This window comes from Manis javanica, chromosome 2 (assembly GCF_040802235.1).
Source record: "Manis javanica isolate MJ-LG chromosome 2, MJ_LKY, whole genome shotgun sequence".
In the NCBI taxonomy this organism is placed as follows: Eukaryota; Metazoa; Chordata; class Mammalia; order Pholidota; family Manidae; genus Manis; species Manis javanica.
This window is the reverse complement of record NC_133157.1, coordinates 78,767,681-78,794,880: the sequence shown is the minus strand read 5'-3', so window position 1 is coordinate 78,794,880 and position 27,200 is coordinate 78,767,681. Positions and strand designations below refer to the sequence as shown.

At 42.0% G+C, this 27,200-nt stretch overlaps 1 protein-coding gene across 2 annotated transcripts in view; it reads left to right on the top strand.

The window, feature by feature from the left end:
• The window catches only part of RASEF (RAS and EF-hand domain containing), an 80,714-nt gene extending 54,096 nt beyond the window's left edge, over positions 1–26,618 (top strand). Inside the window, exons 9-16 of one of the 2 annotated variants that reach the window (XM_036991330.2) lie at positions 4,486–4,720; positions 4,990–5,127; positions 5,242–5,389; positions 6,705–6,786; positions 8,033–8,147; positions 11,500–11,619; positions 13,606–13,682; positions 20,416–26,618. In XM_036991330.2, coding sequence (XP_036847225.2) covers positions 4,486–4,720; positions 4,990–5,127; positions 5,242–5,389; positions 6,705–6,786; positions 8,033–8,147; positions 11,500–11,619; positions 13,606–13,682; positions 20,416–20,521 — 1,021 coding nt within the window. In that variant the 3' untranslated portion in view covers positions 20,522–26,618. The remainder of the gene's footprint in view (positions 1–4,485; positions 4,721–4,989; positions 5,128–5,241; positions 5,390–6,704; positions 6,787–8,032; positions 8,148–11,499; positions 11,620–13,605; positions 13,683–20,415) is intronic. The other variant, XM_017677799.3, reaches the window with a different exon arrangement.
• Positions 26,619–27,200: the final 582 nt, after the last annotated feature.

Genomic DNA, 27,200 nt, shown 5'->3' with positions numbered 1-27,200 from the left:
TTGCCAAGGCTCTTTTTGTGGTCTGGTATATGATCTATTCTTGAAAATGTTCTATGTGCACTTGAAAAGAATGTGTATCCTGCTCCTTTTGTGTGTAGAGTTCTGTAGATGTCTGTTAGGTCCATCTGTTCTAGTGTGTTGTTTAGTGCCTCTGTGTCCTTATTTTCTGTCTGGTTGATTTTTCCTTCAGAGTGAATGGAGTGTTGAAATCTCCTAGAATGAATGCATTACATTCTATTTCCCCTTTAATTCTGTTATTTTTTTGTTCACATATGTGTGTGCTCCTGTGTTGGGTGCATAGATATTTATAATGGTTTTTTTCTTCTTGTTGGACTGACCCCTTTATCATTATGTAATGTTCCTTCTTTGTCTTGTGTGACTTTCTTTGAATCTATTTTGTCTGATACTAGTACTGCAACTCCTGCTTTTTTCTCCCTATTAGTTGCATGAAATATCTTTTTCCATCCCTTCACTTTTAGTCTGTGTATGTCTTTGGGTTTAAAGTGAGTGTCTTGTAAGCAGCATATAGATGGGTCTTATTTTTTTATCCATTCAGTGACTCTATGTCTTTTGATTGGTGCATTCAGTCTGTTTACATTTAGGGTGATTATTGATAGGTATGTATTTATTGGCATTGCAGGCTTTAGATTCGTGGTTACCAAAGGTTCAAGGTTAAGTTCCTTACTATCTAAGAGTCTAACTTAACTCACTTAATATACTATTGCAAACACAATCTAAAGGTTCCTTTTTACTCCTTTTTCTTTCTCCTCCATTCTTTATATATTAGTGTCATATTCTGTATTCTTTTTCTATCCCATGATTGACTTTGGGGATAGTTGATTTAATTTTGCCTTTGCTTAGTAATGAACTGTTCTACTTTCTTTACTGTGATTTTATTACCTCTGATGACAGCTCTTAAACCTTAGAAACACTTCCATCTGTAGCAGTCCCTCCACAATACACTGTAGAGATGGTTTGTGGGAATAAATTCTCTCAGCTTTTGCTTATCTGGAAATTGTTTAATCCCTTCTTCAAATTTAAATGATAATCTTTCCGGATAAAGTATTCTTGGTTCAAGGCCCTTCTACTTTATTGCATTAAATACATCATGCTACTCCCTTCTGGCCTGTAATTTTTCCACTGAAAAGTCTGATGATAGCCTGATGGGCTTTCCTTTGTATGTGGTCTTCTCTTTCTGGCTGCTTTTAATAATCTGTCCTTATCCTTGATCTTTGCCATTTTAATTACTATATGTCTTGGTGTTGTCTTCCTTGGGTTCCTTGTGTTGGGAGATCTATTCACCTCCATGGCCTGAGAGAGTATCTTCTTCCCCAGATTGGGGAGTTTTCAGCAATTACCTCCTCAAAGACAGTTTCTAACCCTTTTTCTCTCTCTTCTTCTTCTGGTACCCCTGTTATGCGAATATTGTTCTCTTTGGGTTGGTCACACAGTTCTCTCATATTCTTTCAGTCTTTGGGACCCTTTTTTCTCTCTGTGCTTTAGATTCTTTGTATTCCTCTTCTCTAATTTCTATTTTATTTATCGTCTCCTCCAGCGTATCTCATCTGCTTTTAATATCCTCCATTGTGCTCTTCAATGATTGGACCTCTGACCAGAATTGATTGCTGAGTTCTTGAATATTTTTCTGTACCTCCATGAGCATGTTAATGATTTTTATTTTTGAAATCCCTTTCAGGAAGATTCATGAGGTTGATTTCATTTGAATCTTTTTCAGGTGTTGTGTTCATAATTTTACTCTGAACCAGGTTCCTTTGGCATTTCATATTTGTATATGGCACCCTCTCATGCCCAGAAGCTCTACTCTCTGGAGCTGCTTAGCCCCTGAAGCAATGTTAGGGGTCGCAGGGGAGCAGTATTGGTGCCTGGGGAGAGGAAAGATCTGTTTCCTGCTTCCTGGCTGCTATGCTTGCCTCCACTGCCAGAACCAGTGGGCTGAGCACACAGGTATAAGCCTCTGTGCTTTGCATTTGTTGTTGCTATAGACGGGGCTTCCCTCTGGCTGGCCTAACACCAGGGTGGGGTTTGCCGGTTTGCGAGCCAAGTGGGGCTCGCCAGGAGAAAGGTGCAGTAGGCGTGTATCATGGAGGGCATCCTTCAAGCTGTGTAGCCAGCCAGGGAGCTGGAGCACCTGTAGATCATGAAAGTTCCCAAACTACTGGGCAGAGTGCACCTGGACAATTTTGTCTACCTGTGCTTCTCCTGAGAAGTAAGCTCTGTGCAATCCTTATCCCTTTAGCAGCCCTCTTGCTGTTAGGAAATCTCTCAGACTGCCCGCTTTTCTTTTTTCCCAGAGCAGCCAGATATGGATCCCTGCTTTTCCAAAGCAGCTGGAATCTCAATCTCTCCAGGTATTCTGCCTGTCTTAACTTTCCAACCTCCTAATCATGAGAGTAACATGCAAGCACCATGAAATGTAGGTTTGTGCTCCCAGAGCAGATCTCTGAAGTTAGGTATTCAGCAGTCCCAGGCCTCCACTCCCTCCCTGCTCTGTGTCTCTTTCTCCTGCCAGTGAGCTGGGGTAGGGGAAGGCTTGGGTCCTGCTGGCCACGGTTTTGGTACATTACCCTGTTCTGTGAGGTTTATTCTTTTCTCCAGGTGTATGCAGTTTGGCTCAGCCCTCTTTCCTGTTGCTTTTTTCAGTGTTAGTTGTATTAATTATATTTTCATATTATATGCGGTTTTAGGAGGAAGCCTCTTTCTCACCTCTCATGCCGCCATCTTTAATCCCTTGTAAATTTCATTTTATTGCTTTTGTGGCCTTATTGGATTTCAACTTGTGTATTAGTTTTGTGTTTTTTCCTAGGAACTCTAACAAAAGTATAATTTGTTTTATATTTTCACATGACCTCATTGTTATGAAAATATTCTTTAGGCAGATAAGAATAGTTTACTTTTAAAGAGCATATATGTATATGTGTGTGTGTGTGTGTGTGTGTGTGTGTGTGATCTGTACCTATATTTTTTATTTAGAGTCTATATATTCTAGGTGGTGATGGCTCAATTCAGGATTTCACTTCTCCTTTGCTCCTTATCAAAAAGACAAATAAGTTTTAAAAAAAGTTCTGATGAATAATGACATAGAGGGGAAGTAGTTTGTACTGTATAATGAGAGTGTTTTGTTAGATCCTTTATAGATTAACCTAAAACCAGATTCAGAAGAACAGTTTCATAAATGATAAACAACAAAAAAAAGTCCACACACACACAACTAGCTAGATAAGTTGTGATATGGTATGAAATTTCCTGCCTCAGGATAAAAACTTTATAGTTGAGCAACATTTTAGAGATCATATGGTGGTTAAATTATGTTTTTAGTTAATTTTAAGCATTTGCTAATTGTACCAAGATATCTTTGACTTTTCAGATCTATATGTCTTATACTTTCTTGTGTTGGGATCCCCCTCTCTTTCTCAGCATAGCCATCTCTTATTATTTCTCATATATGGAGACTTAGTACCTGACCACTACCCCATTCTGATGAGATCGTGGATGCCTAGTGGCTTGGATGGTGCCCAGTGTGTAGTGGGGACTAAATAAGTTATAGACCCCCCCTTTTTTATTGTTTTTATTTCAGTGTAAACTTAGATTCTTATTAAAATCAAAAGGAAAAGCAAAGGTTAATAGGGAGATAAGCACTTTATTTTGATTCTTCCATTGATGAGAATTTCTCCTTCACTTATAAAATGTTAGAGTGTTACAAATGGGAAGATCCACAGAAGTCAAGTTCTAGCTTTTATCTGAGGCACCGTCCTATGAAACCCCTCCTAATGACATCTTTCTATACTATGACTCAACACCTTGTAACAGAAAAGTCATATGTCAAACCATTCCGGTACCACACACTTTGGGTGGCTTGTCTTTTTTTATCATGTTGGTTAGCAATATTACTTCCAGAAAAGCTTATCAGTTAGCTTTTATTTTGTTTTGTGCAACCTGAGAGAATGTATTCTTCTTCATCTCTCAGCTCTGTAAGAATCGGAAGAGAGGAATCATTGAGATGGAAGCTGAGTACTGAACCATTTCTACTGTCTGAGGGTTTTGAGTCTCACGCTTGCCTTTCCCATCCAGGATCTCAGCAGTCCTCTTAAGTAGAAGTTTTCTCCAGGAGGGATAAGTTGTTCAGAATGTGGTCTGACCAGGTTAGAGTGAAAAGATTCACATGCTGCATTTTTCTTAATGCAGCAATTCCTTTTGTATCAGGAAATACCGAAGGTAATTTAAAAAATAGCTTTATTAAATGTTTGAGTGTCTTTATCTTAATGGATTGAACTTTCTCTTAATAGAATGGACTGATATTGCCTTGAACATTTTATTTCCCCGATGGTTAATCATGGCATACCACTGTGACTCCTGGTGAACATGAGCATGTTGGCCTTCTCGGTCCCTCTGCCGGCGGAATCCCTTGCGGTGTAGTCCTGAGCATTGTGAGCCCTCAGGTTAAGCCCTCTTCCCCTCCGTCACCAGGTCATCCCGCTCTTCCTATGTAGACGAGGACTGTGACTCCTTGGCCCTCTGTGATCCTATGCAGAGGATGAATTGTGAAGTTGACAGCCTGCCCGAGAGCTGCTTCGACAGTGGCCTGTCTACCCTGAGAGATTCCAACGAGTACGACTCGGAGGTGGAATACAAGCACCAGAGAGGATTTCGGAGGTCGCAGGGCACTCAGGAGAGCTTCGGGGGTGATGCATCCGACACAGATGTAAGCCCCACATGGCGCTGTGCTCCTAGGCCTTATTTTCAATAGAAATCTGTCACCCTGTTTGACTTTTATCCATTGTGGGAATACGTTTTAAAGGTAAATATGAAGCACAGTCAGTAGAATGTATTTTTTTCTCCACTGGATAAGGAGATATTCTCACGATTGCCATTTGGAGCCACTCTGTTCTATAGTTTTCTTCTCATTAATCCATGATGTGTATGGGTCATGAGAGACTTTATTAATGGCTGACTTTTTAAAAAAAAAAACAGGTTCCTGATATAAGGGATGAAGAGACCTATGGTGCAGAGGGTGTGGCTTCCGTCTTAGACTGGAAGCCCCAGGGACCTGCTGGTGAGGGCAGCGTTTCTGGCTCTTCACGGAAGCCCATCTCAGCCCTTTTGCCTCAGGTGGGTGTTCCTGAGATGCTTCCATTTGGGAATGCTGTCATTTTCCATGCCATGTAGCCTCTTGGGGACAAACCTGACACTATCTCTGTCACCCCTGTGGCTTTTTCTCCCTAGATGGACACTGGGGATGATAGCCATAAGTCTGCCAGCTCACAGAAGGCTTACAAGATTGTGCTTGCCGGAGACGCTGCAGTGGGGAAGTCTAGTTTCCTCATGAGACTTTGCAAGAATGAATTTCGAGGAAATACAAGTGCCACCCTGGGTATGGTCCCTTTTGATAATGGGGACATGACCTTTAGCTTGATTTTATTTTCTTTAGGGATTGTATACACAGCTCGCTGTCCCTCTGTGTGCATCCATGGTGGATATAGGTGTGTGTGTGTGTGTGTGTGTGTGTGTGTGTGTGTGTGTGTGTGTCCGTCCTTGTCCATAAAATGGGTCCTCCTCTGTTTTGGCTAAGGCCCAACTTTAGGAAAGGAAAACTGACAAAGGGCAGAGGCATCTTCTTACCCAGTCAGATCGACCAAACCAAGTGTAGAGCTGGAGATGACAGATTCATTTATTTAGCAAACACTTATTGAGTGAGCCAGATTCTGTCATAGGTGCTATGGATACACAATGAATAGCGTTAATTCAATCCCAGCCCACAAGGAGATTACATCCCAAAGGAGGGAAATGGATGGAAAAACAAATAAAATGCATAAGTTTTGGAGAGAGGTACAGTTTTACACAGAGTTGGGCCAGGAAAGCTTCTCGGATAAGATGTAATTTGATGTTGATAAGGTGACATTATTGCCAGCCCATTGTCGTTATGGTCAAAGTTATAGACAGATGCACACTCCTTCCTTCCCCTACTTCACCTCGGAATATATAATACCTCTCAGAACAAGGAAAGAAATAATGTTCTGATTTCCCAAATTTGCATAATAATCAGCAAGAGGAGTTGAAGATATGCAAATGATCATTTATTTTTCTTCTTCATCCAAAGAGTTCTTTTTTTGATAACCAGAAGTGTTAGAACAGTTTGATTACCCTCTTCACCATGGGCGTCTTTGTAAATTTATGGTTCTCTGTTACACCCTTCAAGATAACAAAGATGAAAGGTGAATTTGATTCATAAAAAGACCATTTGGTTCAGCTGCTAAAGAGCATGTTGTATGTACATATATATGTATATAAAAATACATATATATGTACATACATATATACATACACACATGTATACATGTATAGATACATAGGTACCCACATGTATACACATAAATGTGTATACATGTACACATACACAGATGTAACTGAGTTTGGCTAATTACCTGGGCAAAGTGAACATAGACTTTCATTTTGTCTAGATTAAATCCTTCCCCAAGTCAGCCAACCTGCAGCCGGTGTCTGTGCACACACGTGTGGCCTGACTTATAATTCCTATTTGAAGGTCATGCTCCTTGAAGGCCCTGTTCATTCCTGTCTGCCTCTGTGAGCTTTGGCTTTTTTGGCTTTTGTCTCTAAGAAGGGCTTGAAAGTAAAAAGCAGTGGAATTACTGACATCGTTCTCCATGTTCTCTTACACCCCTTTTCAGGTGTTGATTTTCAAATGAAAACTCTCATTGTGGATGGAGAGCGAACAGTTCTGCAGCTCTGGGACACGGCTGGCCAGGAGAGGCAAGCTCTCTTCCTAACGCTTCAGGCTCTGCTTCGCTTTGCACAGACAGGCTTCGTAGGATGCATGGTGTTTTTATACTCATGGTTACATAATTGTAGTATACTGTATAATTTTATATATATATATATATATATATATATATATATATTTAGAATGTCAAGAATGCTGGCTTTTTTCTTTCTACCTTCCTTTCTGCCTTCTCTTATGTATCGGTGTGTGAGAAGAGGATCATTAGCTTGCTTTGAGCTGATGTTCAGTTGGGAAAAAGAGAGCACTAACATGAGAATTTAGGCGAGGTCGCTTCTGAATGCAGTGACAGCGGGAGGAGCTGCTCAGCTGGGGTGCAAGAGAACCTGTCAGCTTCCCTTGACTCAAGGGCAGAGGCTCAGACTAAATAACAGACTTGTATCTGGCAACAGTACCTTATCTTGCATGCATTGTGGATGACCAGAAGCATTGAGCATTTTATCTTGTCTAGGGAACAGAATCTATCCAACTGGTCTAAAAGTAGGTACGGGGTGCCTGACTACCTCTGTACCAGGCACCATTCAGGCTGCAAAGATTCAGCAGTGAATGGACACAAAACCCTGCCCACATTGAGCTCATATACACCAGCAGACTGAGAATTTCAACATGTAAAAAATATGTATGGTTGACATGGCCCTATTTAAGATACTATAAAATATTGCATGTGGCTTAGAATTAGGACATGTCTATAGAGTTAGGACATACACTCTTCCTCTAGTGAATGTTCCCGGGCCCTCATGTTTGCACAGCCTCTGGCACATTGTGGTGTTCCACATTACTAGTTCTACTCCCCCAACCCACAATACTCCTTTCCCACCACCCCCAAAATAATTTTTCTCTGATACGCATTTCCTTCCCTCCTCCTCTGTGTCCCCCATGTGGGTTCTGGTAGCTTGTTGCTGTAGCGAAATGTCTAGATACTATGGTCTCTAATACTCTCAACCTTGTTCTGGCTATGCTCTGGGTTTTCTAAACATTGTTGGGATTGTTTGGTGGAGAAAATGATCGACTTCCAAATCAGTACCTCAGATCCTCATCCTGCTACCCTGTACTGGGTCATTCTAGGCTATTTCATGGTAGCGTGTTGCCATGAGATTCTTATCAGTTGGGGTATTTTTTAGAAGATGTGGAAAAGCATGCATGAAAGAGATGAAGGATGGTGCCACACCAACTGGCCAACTGATCAGGCCCTTACGTACATGCTTTTCTCTTTTCCAGATTCAGAAGTATTGCCAAGTCTTACTTCAGGAGGGCGGATGGCGTCTTGCTGCTCTATGATGTTACATGCGAGAAAAGCTTCCTTAATGTACGGGAATGGGTAGATATGATTGAGGTAAGAGATCAAAATGGAGAGACAGAAACCTGATGTGGGACAGCTGCAGGCTCTCTTGGAAAATGCTGTCTCTCCTGGTTGCTAAAGCCACCCTGACCAGAAGTCATTGGCCCAAGCTACCAGGAAGGGCCCGGCGTTAGCAGCAATTTCTTGGACACTTGGCAGTACCGATCTCTTCCTTGGTAGCACAGCAAGTTCCACACAGCCAAGAACACCGCTAAAGGGAACTTCTGGGAATAGAACTTCTGGGTTTTCTTACAGATAAAAGCAGAGCCCCACTGGAAGCAAGTGACTGTGCCATTCACCGGAGAAGCAGCAGCTCTTACAAGCGGGGGGACATGGGTGGGTGTGTACATGATGAGACATGTATGTGTGTGCTGGGGGTCCAGGGGAAATGCCCCCTGGATGTGAGTGCGTGCAGAGCTCAGGTCTAAGCACCAGTGCTCTCAACGTTGTTCTGGAGTGATTTGGGTCTTTACATATCCCACAGTACCACTGACAGACCAGTGGGTATATTAATCATGTGTGGTGACATCCGTGCTTTCTTTGTGTCAAATGAGACAGTGACTTTCATCTGAGGAGCTTCCATATCCTTTGGTTTCATGGTAACTCATTTTTAAAAGTAGAAAATCCTTTTGACAACAGTGAGCTGCCAACTGTTATTAATCTACATAAAACTGTAGTTCAAGCTGTGGGTCAGCATACTCTCTTGGAAAAAAAACAACTGGTAGCTAATACAGTTTTTCAAGTAAGTCTGTTACCTTAATTTTTACAGGCATTAAGTGCACTGGTGGCCAAACAGAAAACTGATTGAGCCTCTAGATTCTTCAGTGTAGCCTCTCAATTCTTCATTTGGGGCTATCTTATACCCTGTGAAAACCAGAATTGATGTCCTCTTTCTACTAAAGAAGTGATGTGAGGAGTGACCAGTCGCACTGGTGTGAAGACTTAGACATTGATAAAGAAATGTGCGTTTTGTTCTACTGAAGTATCATGACCTAAATTTATTATCAACATGTTGAAAGTGTGTTGATATTTATGTACTATTTTTATTTCACCAAGTTTTCCGCATGTTGTATTCATGTCTGTAATGTATCTGAGGAAGGAAATGAGACATGTCGTGTTATTCTCCTTTTTGAGGAGAAGCCGGACACGTAGTGTATGGCACTGGCTTATATTTAGAGGTTGGGATGGGAAGGGGAATTGGACCTCCTGATTCAACACTGGTTACTCCTTCAGTAAAGCACCAGAGTGAACAACGTATCAAGAAAGGAAGCTTTTCATATCCAGAAAGGAATTCCAAAGTACAGTTGGTGCATAGAGAAGAGCCATCTACTCGGGACAGATGGGCCTCCGTGGCGTAGAGAGCTGAGTCCAGAGAGTAATGGATAAGTCTCACCAGCTATATCCATGGGTAGTTAAAATCCATAGAACTTTTTACTGCTGAAACTGGTGAAGTTAGTCCTCATTTTAAGTCTTTGGCTTATGCTCAAGAAAAGGAGGCACAGAAGGTGGGGTCAGCCCAGTGTTGAAATAACCCTTAGTGACCAGCCACAGTGTGTGGCAGGGCCCCTGCTGCCAGAATTTGCTAAGCATCTGTTCATGGTAAGTGACCTTTCAGCTATTCCGACCACCTTTCACAGAGTCTGAAAAGGAAGATAACTATATTCAAGACAGATTATTGAATTTGTTATGGAGAAAAAAATCAGATGCCTGGATCAAAACCCCATTGGGTTACAAAATCTTGTGACAAAATCATGGATAAAATAAAACTATGGCCACTCACTTACCTTTCATGAATAATTTACTCATCAAATATTTGGGTGAAAGTTGAATGGTGACACTGGAGATGTGAGATCTCTTCCTGACTTCTCTGCATCCAGAAGTATTTTTGGAGTACCTACCTTGTGCCCATCCTGTTGCAGGCTGCGTAGACCTATCAGCAGTCAAAGAGCTCTGACCTTTCGGAGTTTGTGCTGTAGTGGGGCAGACATGACAAGCAACCAAAACACAAGTGAGATAAAGAGAATGATAGAAATGGGAAATAGTATAGTACCAGCGGGCAGAGTAGAGGCTTTATGGGAAGGCAGTGGGCTCTACTGTGCTCAGGGTATTCTCACCAGAAGGTGACACTTGAGCCAAGACTTGGAGGAGGTGCCGGTGTGAACCTGTATGACTTTGGGGAAGTCACTGAGACCCGGGGATTCCCGGCTTCCTAAGGTGAATATCTGATCAATGGGTCCGCATGATGCTCCTTTGGATCCTGAGCTGTTCACCAGAGAACATGCCTTGTTAACACCTGAATGGGTGGGGTGACTTGTTTTGGGGGGGTCTTTCATCCCCTACTCCCCTGTGCTGTGGCTCTACTCTGGTGTCTTTGGTTATAGGTAAATGTTCTGAAGAGAAAGGGAGTCCAACGTAATCTCATGATTTTTAAGGCTCCTTTCCTGAGCTTGTCTTAGGTACGGCACCAAACTGAAAGAGCCCCACAAAGAGCAGTTCCTGTGAGTCTCAGTTAGGGCTGCAGCCTCTCCTGTTTAGGAGGCAGAACGTGCACGTCAGGTTGTCCTCCTCTGTTCTCACCGTAGCCTGCTGAGGCGGTGTATGCCCTTACCACCCCTCCATTCTGCAGGTAGGGAAATGAAGGCAGAAATGTGAGGAGACTCGCCTGATTTCACTCAGTGAGTGGCTGGGTGCTGGGAAGTGTCTGGTCTTGAGCTCAGCTCTGCCCCTCAGGCCTTACATCCCTCCCACTCCACTGTGAATCGGGGACAGTTTGCACCTGCTGACTTGGGAGCATTATCCTTAGAATCCATTACTTCCAATGATTGGTATTGACTCTTCATGAGAAAAATGCTGACCTTCAGGACCTTGCGATTTTGCTCATGTTGTAAACCACATAGCAGTGAGTGTGGAACTTTCCAGCTCTGTTTTTGCCCATTATAGCTGAGGGATTGCTTGTGTGTTTTGTACCTGGGGTAATAAGTTGACTTGTAATCACCATTGGTTGAAGTGAAAGTTGCAGAGAATTGTGTGGGTACCAAGCCAAATGTAGTTCAGTGGTCATGGCTCTTGAGTTCATACTGCAAGCAAGGGTGGAGTCGGTTTGGACCCTGGCCCTGGCCTGTGCAAGCTCTTATTTAATCTCTCTGAATTTCAGGTCCACACCTGGCAGTGGGGGAAAAGTTTGGCTCTTTGGAGATATTTTGAAATTAAAAGATATTATCTATGCATCATGGGCCACACAAGGGGCTTTTGGAAAATGGGGGCTAGTGTTGGTACGGCTGCTGCTGTCATCATAACTTGTCTAGTGTGTGATGAATACACACTTTTTTCCTTTTTTTCATGGTAGGATGCAATCCAGGAGAGTATTCCAATCATGTTGGTGGGAAACAAGGCAGATCTTCGTGACACTGCTGCAGCAGAGGGACAGAAATGTGTCCCAGGCTACTTTGGAGAAAAACTGGCCATGGTAAGTGTACGAATGGTCCAGACTGGAATAGACCTTCAGAATTCACGGGCTCTGGAGTCAGTGGCCTTGACTTCTGTCTACTTTTGCTTTAAGAGGTTCTTTGACAGACCTCCACCCCCTTTGATGGGACTCCCGTCCTATTCAGGCAGAAGTACCAGTGGCCCAGACTTTCATGGATATAAGTATTGCACCAAAGCTTAAGTCTCTCATGAAGGGGAAACCATCACTTGATCGTTTCTCCAACTAAAGAGCATTGATAAAGAGGGGCCAGCATTATCCCATCTTCCTCCTCATGCTCAGCCAGTTCCTCGAATCCTGCTCTAGTCCTGGAATCCTGGTAGAGGAAAAAGAATGGGTGTTATGTTGTGAAAAGATGGCTAAATGACCGAGGGTTAGTTAGTGTGCCAAAGGTAGAAGTCATGCAGTGTGTCCCCTGGGTGGGAGGGAGTCGAAAGATTTGTGTTTTTCTCTAAGATTTGTGCTTAGCTGAAATAGTCTGAAATTATTTTGGCTGTGTATTTGTATAGAGGATGAAGCTCATTCCTGCCTACATTATTACTGTGGGCAGTGTTTATTCTCCCAGTTATCATTGCATCTGAATGCTCTGTGCCCCCTTGTGACCTGCCTTGCCAGGACAAGAAATCAGGTATACCTTTAGCCAAATAAGAGCTTCATACTGAGCAGTCTAATCTGATGTCACTGTCATTGTTCCCTGTAATCAGCACTATGAAAGGACTGCTCTTTAGCATATGCATGTGAACCTTAAAAAGAAATTTCAGTTTCACTGTTATTAAGTTGGAAAATCTTTCTTGTTTTATATTTTACAACTATGAACCAAACATAATGAACATCAAAACTAGGCAATGAAATACAGAAGAGATTCATTCAGTACATGTTTGGTTGTTCACTGTGTGCTGAGCAAAGAGTAGAGCAGGCAGTCCTTGTCCTCACGTAGTTTATTTTCTGGGGGAGACTCACATTAAATGCATGTGACTGATATGCCAGACTGTCCTACAGGCTTCTCTAGAAATCTTGCAGTTCCTGGCCACATGCCAGTTTTATTCCCTCATGATTTCTGAGTTTCACACACTCAGGCCAAGCACACACAATTCTCCTTGCCAAAGGACTTAGGAGTGCCTTTTCAGGGTTAGAAGACAGTCTTAACTTCAAGAGAGGATTACCTAAAAATCTAAAGGATAGGTAGGAGTCAGCCTGGAGAAGGGCACTAATGGGCATACGGGATAGCCTCAGTAATGGGAACAGCAGGTGCAAAGGTCCTGAGATGGGAGGGAGTTTGGAGCACTGGAGAAATAGGGGGAAGGCCAAGGTAACTGGGAGTTGTGAGGGAGGGAGAATGATGGTGGATAAACCAGGGAGGCTGGCTGGGGCCACATTCAAGCTAGGCCTTGTCAACTATGGTAAAACATTTGAATGTTACTTGAAGAGGAACAGGAAGCATTGAAAGGTTTGAAGCAGGGGAGAGATATGATCAGTGATGATATACATAACTGCTGGTAGGTTGAGTAGTAGAGGACTAGAAACTGCCCATTGATTTCAGCAATGTGGAGGCTGCTGAATCTTGATAGGAAAAGATGATAATGTAACGGGAGATGTGTGTTAGCTGTGGGCCAAAAGGAGACATACTTTTGATAGGCATTTAATTCATGAGTGGTTACCTTAAGCTACCATTTTGATCTCTCTCAAATTATTTGATAATGTGTGTGACTATAGGAAATAACTTTAAAATGTGAAAATTTGTGTTGTGTTTTTTTGAATGCAAAATAAAAATCTAGGAACTATTTCTGGAATCACTAGGCTCAAACTCACTTTTTTCAAGTATTGACATGCTGAATCTAATTTCTAAGCTATTAGTCTTAGCATACTCAATGGGAGACTTATTTTATTTTATTTTATTGGTCTTAAAAGCTAAGATTCTAGGACACTTAGTTAAGGTTTCATTTAATGGTGTGTATTTCTTTTCTGTAGACATATGGGGCGTTATTCTGTGAAACCAGTGCCAAAGATGGTTCGAATATAGTGGAAGCTGTTCTCCATCTTGCCCGGTAAAGTTTTGCCTTATATTTGGAAAACTGGAAATGGGATAGAATTGTGTATGTCCAGATGTCTTGACCATACATTAATATGCATTGGAAAACACTGTCTTTTCGTTTGGTAGTGATCGGCAAACAATTAAACGTGCATTTTGTGAAAACTGGTCATGCTGTGTGTTCACTGTGAATACTGGCAAGATACGTGGCCTACCAAATAAAGCAGGTGCTCCTGAGGTGACGTTGACATTTGTGCAAAATGTCACCCAAAGCTAATAGTTGACTTGTATGAATCATTTCCAGGAACCAGATATTTAAACACAAGAGATTATCACAAATACAACTATTACTATGACATTTTCTGGGGTGAAGGGGAAATAAAAACTCAACAGAGCGAATTATATATCATACAGTTGGAAACAGTTTGTTCAAATTATTGCCCAGGTAATTATTAAGCTAAGGCAGTGGTTTTAATAATAAATAACATTTTGGGATGTGGATTAGAATGAAAATTATATTATTGAGGAACTTGGATATAAATGTGAATGTTTTAATCCTAGTTTTTTTGCCACAAATGAAAGAATGATTCTTTACTGACCTACAGGGATTAAAAGATACAGAAGAAAAAGAAAAAAATCAAAATGTGTGTTAACAAAATCCAGGCCAATGATCTTTAATTTCTAACAAAGCAAAAACATGATTTTAGGCATGTAGTCATTCTCCTGGTCATTTGTGAGGTTATAAGGTTTGACATGTTAACTTTAGTGTGATAACTGGCCTCTTCTGCTGGTATACATTGATAATTAAAATACTTTGCAGTGTTTTAAATGCTGCTTTTCTATTAATGATGCAGTGTTTATAGTGCTGTCTAGCATGCTTGGCCTGGGGCCTTCAGAAACACTGCCACCCTCACTTGAGAGAATCAGGAAACAGGCCCCAGATCTTAGGGGGCCTGCTTTGCATTAGTTTGTGATGGGGCTTGGCAGACGCCTCGGGCTTGAACCAGTCTTTGAACATTATCTCCTTTGACGTCAGAGAGAGAGCCACCTCCCCCTACCACACTGGAAGTCATCTTCGTTTAAAGCAAAAACAGTCCTAAATGTAAGTGTGACCTAGAACAGGTAGAAAAAAGGCCAACTTTAAACATGTGTTAATTCAAGTGAATTGCATGCTTTTTGCCTATGATTAGTAGGAGGATCAAGAGCTAATAACGTATTTGTCAAACAAGAGCCCAAGTAAAACTATAGTAAATTGGACGAAATAATGGTCTCCATTCCCCGGTGGGTGCCTAGGGACCCCCAGCTGTTTTAGCTGAGCAGGATATGGTCAGCAAAGGTCGGGGGTCCCTGAGCTGCACTGCAAGCGGACCATCGCTGCCTTGGTCAGTGTTTTCACTTCTTCTGATGGTTGTGTTGGTGTTTCTGAAATGTCCCTGGGGATCTGGATAGAAGTGATGTGCCTGCAGAGGCAGCCAGGTGTTGGAAGGATCTGCAGGGCTTCAGAGCTTCACCAGTCCAGGTGAACTGGACAGGAGCCAGGTGCCTCCTTAGCCTGGGGCAGATGGGGGTTGAGTTGCTGCTCCACAGGCTGCAAAGGGTGCCCCAGCCCAGGCCCTCAGCATGACTGTCGGCTGCAGTCCCATGTGCTAGAGGACTGCCCCTGAATAGCTCTGGGAGTCTTGCTTCAGGCATCTCAATAATCTGCAAAACAGTCAGGGGACGTGCTGAAGAAAGTGACTCCAAAGTCCTTCCTGGTTCTGACAGTCTGTGCTTCTGTATATAACACCTGTACTGCACTGAAAAACATAATCGCTGTTTAGTGCCGATTCATCTTACGGGATCATGTTAAAGTTAAATGACTCCAAATTGTCACAGTCACACCCAGCTTGTGGAATCAATTGCCTTTATCATATCATAAAGGTGGGAGAGGCTGTAAACCGCATGAGCCTCTCTCCCCATCCACTCTGCCTGCCCTGTTTACAGTGCAGCTTCCACACAGGCTTGTGTTTGTTTACCTAAAACACCTGCACACAGAGGCATTTGAGAATGAGGTCGCTTCTTGTGAATCACTTAGCAAGGAGTGTTCTTGTCATGATTGCACTGTGGTCTTGTTTGAGGCCTCCAGTGTAGCTTTGTTAGCGACGCGTTAAATAGAAAAATCACAATTGAAGTATAAATATGTAAAAACAGTAATTTGCTTTATCCTCTGCCCTCAGATTTATTTGTCAAAGTATTTAAATCTTATATGGAAATGGTATAGTCTCCTCAGGTGAAATTTTATCATTTTAAAACGTTTTGCAGCCTTTGTCATGTACAATGCAAAAATGTGAAGTTTTCGATTTAGCTTTCATAGTATAATTCCCAACATCCCTTTCACACCAAGTTGTGTCATAAATCATGAACTGGAAGAGTTTATGGATTTGCACTGTCTGAAACAGTATTCTTTTTTAAAGGGAGGCCATAAATGTTTGGTTACAGCCTGAGCTACCCTGCTTTTTCTTGGAAAACCTCTCAATGCCAGGAAAAGTTTCTCCTAGAAGTGAAATTTCCCTCTAGTGCTGACAGGACACCTCTCACAATCCTTTGCCCCTTGGTAAGGAAGTTTGCCATCACCGGAACCACAGACTTTAAACATTTTGCAGTAGATTCAAGCTGAACAGCCATTTAATTGGTCAATAGCCTGAAATTTGAGAAAAACAAAAAAAAACTCAGGATGATGTATTGGTTCAGCCCAAGAGTTGAGTCCATTGGTTATAAATCTGTCCAGAAGACTGAAACACTTAAAATGGAGTTGTTAATAAGCATATGGTATGGTTTTTGTGAAGCAGTTTAATTTTCCCAGCCTTAAACCCTGTTTTAGATGTTTGGAATTATATCTTTCTGAATTTCCTTTAAGTGGGACATGCCTGCAATTGCAGTGGATTGAAGGCACTAAAGGCCAGATGAATGATGTGGGTACATGCTTCTCCCCCTTAGTATTTGCTTTCAGGTTCAATAATGCCTGCATTATTATGAGCACTCAGCATGTGAAAGCCCCATACAAGGATCAATAGAAATATCCAGGGAATGTAAGAAAGGTCATGAGATTTAACATGGGAGATCAATAGAAAACATGACCTGGCAGCCATATGACATGTAGCTGATAGAGGCCATTGGACCTCCCAGGAAGAAGAGGTGTGAGTTGTCTTATGAGGAAGCTGTGTCTATTATACCCATTGTACAGATAAGCAAATGGAGAATTAGAGCGCTTAACTTGCTCAATGTGACATGGCTACTAAGTGGCAAAGCTGGGGCTTTTCACCACCGATCTGAGTCATTGGCTTGCCACTTGAATATTAGTGGTCTCAGGGTTCTGTTATACATTCTCTTCCTCTTTATCCTCTCTCTCCTAATGTCTTCCTTTCCCATGGTTGCTATAACTATCTGTATCTGGTGACTTCCAATTTCTGTATTTTAAACCCTTGCCTCTTTTTAAAATTCCATAACTCTATCCACACCGTCAACAACTGGAAATTCCAAAGGCAGTGACTGTACCCAACATACCCAAACCCTGAAGTGTTCATTTTCTTTACATTGTTCCCTATTCCATATTCCCTATCTCAGGAAACTGCCATAATTATAATTCACAAACAGTAAGCTGGTCAGTTTTGACCACTTCCTCTCTGTCACCTGCCTCTAGTGGGTCTGGGGGCCCTGTTGATTTGTGACCTCTTTGCAATCTTTCTGGAATCTGTCCATTCTCATTCTCCCCTCTGCCCACCTTTCTCCCTCTCCCTCTTTCCCTCACCACCCCATCCCACCCCACCTTTGTCTCTGTCTCTGTCTCTCTCCTTTCTGTGGACGGCCAGATGTGATGTCACCCCAGAAGTGACATTACCAGAGGCGGGCACCAGGGAGTGATAGCACTGGAAGTGAGATCACCGAAAACAGAAGTGACTACACCAGATATGAGATCAGTCCAGAAGTGACATCATTATGAGCTTGTGTATATAAGTGGTGCTCAGAAAATAAACTGTGTCACTTGTCTGCCATCAGCAGGCAGTGAACCTCCTGATCCCAGCCTTGGTTTCCATGTCTTTCTTGTATCTTTCTCTGTATTGTCCTTAAGCTCCTCACTCCCACTCCACTCAGGTTCAGCTGGTTTGTGGAGCTGGTCTCCACACCTTTCCTTCAGGCCTGGGGATATCCTACCTGGGTTAGTGCAGAAGGCACCTAAGTTTTTGCTTCACAATTTCCTCAACACCAGTTCATTCTCCACCTTGTAATCAGGGTAATCTTTATAAATAAATATCCAAAATTCATACCCACTTTCTTGCTTGCATGCCACACAGGTGCGCTGCCTACAGCACAGTCCAAGCTCCTAGGTGGGTGGGTGATAGTTGCTCACAGCCTGACCTCACCTGGCTTTCTGGTTGCAGCTCATATCATGCTTCTCAAATAAACAATAATCTGTAGACAGCAAACTTTATTTCTAGCTGTGGCCAAGCTTTTCTGTGCCTCTTTGCCTCCACACATGCTCTCCCCGGCACCTGGAATCCCCTTCCTCATTAACTGAAGGGGAACTCCTGTTCTTTCCAGAGGTCCTTGCAGGGTCAGAGTCCCCATGACGCTCCAGTTCCACGAGGCCCCCCACCTGCTTCACCCAGCCGCGGTGCCCCCTCTGGTCCTGCCGCCGTGCTTGTGTGTTAGTGGCTCTATTGGGACCTGTAGCAGTTTATTTAAACTTCTGTCTATCCTTCAAAGATCACTAATTGGGGTCCCTGACTTGGGCATAAATTGGGTATTTGTTGAATGGCCAAACGACTGAGATTATGCCTGTGGAAGTTGTGTTACTTTTCTTTTGCCACTGAAACAAATTCCTGTAAATGCAGGGCAGATTTAACATGTTAGCGCTCCGGAGGTCAGAAGTCTGAAATAAGTCTTATGGGGTGTGATAGGCTGAACTGTGTATCTTTTTTCTTTTCCTGAGTCTTTATCTCCACATCTGTGAAGTGAGGATAATAATGTTCACCTATCACCTGTCAAGTGTGTGTGTCTGTGTGCGTGTGCATTATGTGTATTAAATAAGGAAAATGCAAAATCATGAAGCCTAGTATTTATTAGCTGGCCTTTAGAAAGAATTAATTTTTTTCTCTCTCTCTCTCTTTTTCCTCTGCTGGGATATCTTCTTTTCAAAAGTTATAACTAACTTTTCAAGTTACCATATAGCACCTTCTGGAGCTGTGCTGACAAACAGCCACTAGCCACCTGAAGTGTGGCTAATCAAACTGAGATGTGCTGTCTGTATTAAAACATGCTGAATGGATTTTTAAGACAGTATAAAAACTATAAAGTACTTCATTAATATTTTTATTGATAACATGCTGAAGTGATAATATTTTTGCTATACTGAGTTAAATGAAATATATTAATAAAGCCAATTTCACCTGTTCCTTTTTACACTTTTTAATGGGGCTACTAAAAATGTTTTAATTGCTTATGTGGATTACATTATATTTCTGCATTGCTCTATTGGGAATATGCCAATTCCCAGCAGTTTCAGTTTATCTACTGCCCTGTAATAAACCACTCCCAAAACTTAGTCCCCTAAAACAACAACCACATTTTAATTTCCCGACATAACCAGGATTAGCTGGATCTCAGCTGGACGGTTCCTCGACTGCTCTCATGTGGGGTGTCTCATGCGTTGGCAGTGGGATGGCCACGGCGCTGTGGCTCATGCTGGGTGCCTGCCACCAGGACACTCCTCCTTGGGGACTCTGGTCCTCCGGGGCTTCTTTGCCGGCCTCTCTCCACTGAGGGTCCCTGGAGTTTTCTAAATGGCAGCTCAAAGTGTTACTGCCTGGCTTGGAGTCACAGCCCACCATCTCCTCTGCACTCAGTCAGTCTAAGCCATCATAGAGCCAGTGCTGTTAAGGGGGCGGGGCGTGGTCCGTGGGACGGGCTCCCCACTCCTGGTGGGGCACCTCCAGGCATTCACAGGGAAGGCTGGAATTGTTTGGGGCCATCTTGGGGATGAATATCACAATTTTTTCAGTCAGAGATTGCCGTTCAGCTTGTCCAGTGTGGGCCTTTAACGGGTTCCTATTTCACAAACGTACCTGGTGGCTGCATCCAGAAGGACACGCCCCTAGGAGATCTCTGTAAGGTCTTAGGCATTTTTTGTCACTGTTGCCTCTAGTGGCTAATTCTAAAAGAAATTTCAGAAGAAGCAAAGGGAAGATTTTTCCCTGGGTTTTAACCAGTCATTGTTCTCTCCATGATCATGTATAACTAAAGAACCACTATCAAGTCATTGTTACTTTGATTAAGTCAGCAAGCGTTAGGGCTGGACGCCAGGTTCCAGGGTGTTAAGGAGTACATGGTGCATGGAGCAGGTTACACAGCATGCGAAACCCCAGGAGTGGGTGTGTGTGCATGTGTGTGTCTTGTGTGTGCCTGCATGCATGTATGTGCAGGGGGGCTGGTGCTCAGCATGCAGGCCAGTTTGAATTCTGGCTCCATCACTTCTCCAACCATGTGACCTAAGAGAACTTAACTTTTTTAAAAAAACTTTGTTTCCTCACATACAAAACAGGGCACAAGAAATTCATATGGTTCTTGTGAGGCTTAAACAAATCAACCCCTGTGAAGCATTTAGAGCAGCGCCTGGCTGATCCATGGTGAAGGCTCAGCAGTGCTGTGTTAATTTCCCCTGAGCCATGTGTACCTCAGTAATCCCCTCTCTCTCCTTCTCTCTCTCTCCTCAGGGAAGTGAAAAAAAGAACTGATGAAGATGACAGCAAATCTGTTACCAATCTGACTGGGACCAGCTCCAAAAAGTCAGCGCAGATGAAGAACTGTTGCAATAGTTAAATCCCAAACACCCTTGACCTGGGAGGTCTTCATTTCCGGAGTCCTGAATCCGTGTGACTTGCTGGCTTCTTCTATGGAGTGGCGCATCCTAAAGACACTGTCACATGGAAAGCCACAGTGCAGGAAAGCTGTGCTCTTGGGCCTTCAGGAACCTCAGCTCCTCTGCTCTGTGCCAATGAATGATTTGAACCATCCAATTACATATGTTTGTCTTGTCCTTATAGAATTTCAGAAGATAATGTGTAAATGTTTTTAAAGTGGTAAAAATTCACATCCTCAGATCAAAGCTTTAGGAGAAACTCATGGACATACTTAAATTCATGTGGCAACTGCCTTTACAGATCACCTATGACAACATATATGTCATATATGCAGTACTACAAAGTACTAGGAAAGGGGGGTTATCGTCCTAGCTCTGCTGTTAACTTGCCCGGGGTCTTGGACATGTCACCAGCCTATGTTAGGTCTGTTTCCTCATCTGTAAAGCAAGCAGCTTGGCCTCTGGGATCCTGTAGCCCTTTGAGCAACGGGAGGGAGAGAACAGTTAGCACTCTGGTTAGTTGTACTTATTAAATATTGGAGTACTGGTTATTCTTTCTGAAAGAAGAACAGAATTTAATTGAGAAAAAAGGGGTAATGTTTTAGGCTGCAGTGGAGGCAGAAATATCTATCTTTTTATGTATAAAGAAAGAACACGTTTGTGACAAAAACATTTGTATATAGAAGAAGGTATTTTATCATCCCAGGATACTTACAAAGTCCATGGTTTAAATTCAATGTTACAATTGGTCATGAAAATATAAAAAGTCACATCTTACTGGCAGAACAATGCCCAGGAAAGTTGTCACTCTTCACTTAAAAAGGTGCACCAGCAAGTGGTTGCCAGGGGCTGGGGAAAGGGAGGGACAGGGAGTGACTGCTAATGGGTGTGTGGTTCCTTTGGGGTTTGAGGAGAATGTTCTGGAATTATATTGTGATAATGGTTGCACAACTTTGTGAAAACTAAAAATCTACTAAATTGTGTACTTTGGAAAGGTGAATTTTATGGTATGTGAATTATATATCATTAAAAAAATATGCTAGCTCTTAAAATGGTTTAACATTTTGCTAACAAAAATATGCATGCTTAGACCTTCCCATGATGTAAAAGCATTCTCTCCCAATAGAATGCAAATCCCTAACTCCCTAGTTGCCAGCATTCACTTCCTTAAATAATGAGCAATGAAGGAAATGATATATATGGTTTTGGAAAATCATCTCTTTAAGAAGAGGAATTGAGGTTAGGAGAGGTATGTCAGAGGCCTTTCTCTAATGTGCTAGTGACCCATCCTCACTGATGACCCTGTTGGTCTGGCTCTCCTACAACCTGGAAGTTCTAGACTCCCAGTGCCTCCCAGACATCCCCATGGAAATGTCTCTATGAGCCAAAGGAGTCAACACCTGACCCCATGGTGGGTCAATGAAGCCTGCTTTTTTGGTTTTTGGTTTTCAGTGGACTGAACCAGTAAGTTATCCCCAACTGGAGGTTTAAAATTACTTGGTTCATACAGGTCCAGTCTCCAAGTAGCCTGTCGAAAAAACTTACATAATAGCTGTTATTTATTTTATTATATAAGCTAAAAACATTCCTTTTTGTTAAATTAAAACATTTCCATGTAATAATTTTTCTGCTCAATTTTTATGATCAAAGCTTAAATTCTCTACCTTTTTTTAAAATGAAAATTGACCAGATACCATCTCTTGTGCATACAGATTATAATTAGCTATGACATCATTTAGCTTTCAAAAGCATACCTCCTCTCTGTTGAGGACATCTCATTTTTTACTAGTTTTGTCTATCGAGCAACTCTGCCATGGATTCCTGTTCCCTGTTTCCTGTTTTTTGATCCCAGAAAAAAAAGTTTACATTTTTGACCAACAAGGGATGCCTTGCTTCTGGAGAACTGTCACACTGAATAGTGGTGGGAGTGGTTATTTTTGTGTCATGGTGACACCAAGCTTTTGCCACTGCTGTTTGCCATGGTGGCATCCATGGAGTCCAGGTGAGAAAGGGCCTCGTATCTGTGTGTTGACAGAGAGGACACATGTTTGGCACAATGGCACAAAGCTGTGTTAGTATACATGTTGCTATGTTGCCTTTATTTATTTTCCCCCAATGTGTCTCTCTTTAATCATCTGACAGTTTGTGTATAGGAGTACACCTTTGATACAGAAGTACTATTGTGGTCTTTGCCTTTGGATTACATGGCCAGTACATCCAAATTGATTTGGAAATTATATCAGCACCTCTGATAGACAAAGCAGTGATCATTATTTGAATCTAAATGAATATTTTGGCTACAAAATCCAAATTAGGTTTATTATTCTGCTTAGCAATCATGGTTAAAGAAAAGCCATGTAAAGCTCTTTCAGGCTGCATTGGTGGGAAATCATCATTATCAACAATATTTAATTTCATGAAGGCATTCTAAAATTGAAGGCATATCTTTGATAAGAACAAAAATATTTAATGTTTTTAACTTAGACTTGATTTGATATATTCGCATAGTCCTATGCCAGTAACTCATCATGACTCAGTGTTTCCTTTTAAAATAACAATTATACTATACTCCTTTTTTATGAATGCTGACACATTGGAAAATATTTTAATTTCATCATGGAAGAGTGTTGTATAAGGAGATATTTTTCACTGTTAACTTTTTAGCCTCATGTAGTTTCATAATTTATTTTTTCCACTTGCTGCTTTATATGACATATGTGACATTTGATTATTTGATACTAAATGTGATTTGCATAAACCCAAGTCACACAAACCTCTTGTGGAAGATAAAATTGAGGTTAAAGATAAAGATTTATTTTCGTGTTTGTACAGCAATCAACTTTAGAGTGATGGTTTTGTAGGCTTTTATTGTATATGTGTATAAGAAATTTCATGTGTATATATTAAGTAGACCTCTGAGTATTGAATAATTGTTTTATGATTTTGATTTATATGGTTTACTTTTTCAGAGTATTGGCCATATTTCATTTGTGCTGTTTATTTCTCTCCAAACCATTAATAATTATACCATAAAGTGTAATTTTTATAGCAATGCAAATGTCTAAGGAACTACAAATATTTTCTGTATTGTAAATTCAATCAAGTGTGCTTCTTTGGCCTTTTGGGTTTTGTTTCGGCTTTACTTGCAGGCATCTCTGAAGTAATTTTAATTCTATGATGTGCCTACATGAAACTGCCTCTGAAATACTTCTATTTTCTATCCTGGGCAGCTGGCTTGTGGGAGAAAAGAATAAACACATGGTCTTAGGTGCTATGGCACAGCAATGTCACCTTGGCCAGCAGGGCAGCAGGTTAACCAGCTTGGGCTGTGACAGCCAGGAACAGAGACTTTAAGTAAAAACTTCAGGATGTGCTCTGGCCATCCTTGTGACTTTGGGGATTATTCCTTTTCTCTGACACCGTCCTCCTTCCTCCACTTCCACACTGCCCAGCTAACTCCTCATCACCCTTTCATTTGAGCTTAAACATCACTTCCTTCCAGAAGTTTCCCTTCTTAGCCCCTGAACAAGCCTCTGCTTCCTTGTGTAGCATCCTTTCTAACTGGTCAGTATCCTTACTGCCCTTGTCCTTGTTTAACTAACTCGGCACATGCCCTGAAAACCCTTAACTCTGTTGTCTGCAGCTGTTTCCCTTCTGCTGTACACACTGCTTGAATGGGTGATGGAAGAATTAGCTGTCTAAATAAGGCAGGCTTGGTAAAGAGTGTCTACAGACACGTACAGAGACGTAAGTACGTGATAGTCATGGGCAGTATAAAGCAGAGGCAGCGTATTTTAGTGGCCACAGGTCTGAGCTCTGCAGCCAGCCCACCTGGGTTTCCATCTAGCCTCATATACCTACTAGTGGGGTAACTGAACAAGGGGTGTAACCTCTGTGTACCCCTGCTTCTTCATTGGTAAAAAGGGATGATAAGAGTACCTTTCTCATGGAGTTGTTACGAGGACTTAATGAGTCCATGTATGTGAAGGGTTTGGGGTAGTACTTGGCACTTTGATCGCCCTCAAAGAAAAATAAATTTTGAAGCACCAGTGCTTGCATTGGTCTTGCTCAGGACCCTGGGTACTGCCATCAGTGATGAACAATTCCCAACCTTTACCAGACTACTTGGGAGGTATGGGGCATGGTAGAGGGTTCACTTGGACATGAGTTCATTAACTACCTCCCACATATCTTCTTGGAATTTCAATGGACACAAAGTTGGGAATCATATAGACAGGATATTGCATAGGATTTAAAGTGAAGGAAATCATTGAGAAAAATGAGGATGGAAAATTGAATAGGAATAGGATGGAAAATTGTGAATGCTGTCCTTACAGGTGTGGGATCATCATTCATTAAGGGCTGGTTGGATCAAGTAGTTGAAGGGATAAAGAAAATAGCAGAGCTCTGAGTGGAATTTTAAATCTAAATGACAGGAAAAGTAGTGGGTAAAGGGATTCTCTAACTGAACAGAAGCTAACCTTTAAACTATGACAAACAGCCAGTTGAGAAGGACCTCCAGTGGATAGACCCAAAAGTCCATACGATGGGAATGAATCCCTAGGAAAGCATAGGTTTTGTAGGCTTAAAAATAAAAACACCAGCTTTTCTTTCCAGGTCTCAATGTTTAGACATGTTTTCATAGCTGAAAATGGAAAACAGACAAAAATGCTCCAACTTGAAATTACAGGGTAAGTTTTCAGCTGCAAATTTCTGGGAATAATTACCCAGCTTTTTTTTTTTTTTGGTATTTTTCTGCTTCTGTGTATCAGGTTTGTTTCTGAATTTTTATTTCTTAAATTTCCATAGAATGGCAGGTTAGTTGTAAAGCTCTTTCACTTGTGACCTCTTAGATTGATAGCTCACGAGCCACACTGCATAGAATTTGATGCACTTTTCTAGAGCTCTTCACTATCCTTAGGATTTTAGCTTTCTGTAAATATTTCATTCCAAGATTTCTGGCACATCTTCCCATCACCATGCAGCAGAGCAGCATCCAAGAGCCGGATAAGGATCCCTTCGGGGGATAGTTTCCAGTGTGATTTTAAGGGTAATAGTTAGTGTTCTTTAATTTGCTACAAATAATTTCTCTTCTTGATCAGCCATTCCAGGAACATATATTTTAACTCTTACATAAAATCCAAAAACTTCTTAACATGATTTCTAAGGCCCTCTGTGATCTGGCTCCTAACTGCCCATCCACTAATTCAGTCCCATTTATGGTGTCCTGGGTACAGTCCAGGTGCTGGGGATACAGAGCGGACGAGACAGACTCAAGCTGATCATGTTGTGGTGGGGTTGACAACAATAAGAACAAATAAAGAAGGCCCACATTCTGCCTCCTCCCCACCTTTCTCCACTTCAAAGTCTACAGATGGGCACAGGAACCTGTCCCTGGACATGCCATCTCTCCCAGTGGCAGCCCTGTACTCAGGCTCCACTCTCTGCCCGGATCACCATTCTCCCCCCACTGTGCTTGCCTGCCTCTGACAGGTGCCTGGCATGCCGGGTGATTTACTGAGGGGGGCTGACCCTTCCCCACCCTGGATGTACACTCCAGGGTCACTCAAGGCTCGTGACTCTGCCGATACCCTCTAGATTTTCTATGCCTCCGGCTCCTTGGAAGCCCAGGAACGGCTTGGAATAATGTACTTCACTGAATGAAGTAAAATACATAGGATTATAAAGGAAACCAAATGCTATTGAAAGACTATTTCCAAGATACTTTTTATATTTTGTGATAATAGCAGTATTTGTGCTGATTTACTGGCACATTAAACTACAATATCTGGTGGTAGGTCTGATAGCCACCATACTTTTGACATTGTCATGAAGGTAAACTGTATTTTGAGACATCTGCAACAACCTAATGTAAATCATAAATATCTGTGATTTTCTTGCTGGCATAGTCACAGGGACCTGTGGGGTTCATTTCATTTTATGTTAAATGCTCAAATTTCAGTTAGAGCTTAGTGAAAATAAATGTGTCATTTTTTCCATCAAAAGTGGAAATATGGATTTCTGCCCATAGAGCCAATGGGCCCATGGCCCCAAGTGATAACCCCTTGCCCTGGGTGAGAAGCTGAAGATCTAATATATTCAGGTGAGAATGCCCAAAACTCCAAGCTTGACCTGGTGGAGTTACTCTTCTCCCTGATCCAGCTCAGGCCTGCTTCTGCCTGGAAGCCCACTGGAGGAAGTGGGGGTGTCCCCTGCTCTGTTTTGCTCAGCACCGCTGATCTACTGACACACTCCCCTCCAGCTCCAAGCAAGGGGAGCATGGTTCTAACCCCATCGATGCTGTTTATATGCTAGAGAGATAAAGCTCAACGAAGAAAAAGAATGAATGTGGCCAGCAGTTCTTGACTATCAAGTGCGCCGAAGTGTGAGGATAAAATGTGCCCCTTGCAGGAATGTGTTGTAGCCCACCTCCTGCTTATAACTGCAGCTCTGAAACCAGCTTGACTTAATTATCCTCCTTATAGCCACAAACACTGGCTGAGGAGGTAAGAGAGATATAAAGTCCTCAAAATAAAAGCAAAAATAAAGCCACAGCAAAATTTCCACAAATTGGCACATGGTACGTAAGATGAGAATAATTGGGTTAAGAATTGGAAATATTGAATGTTTTCTGGGATG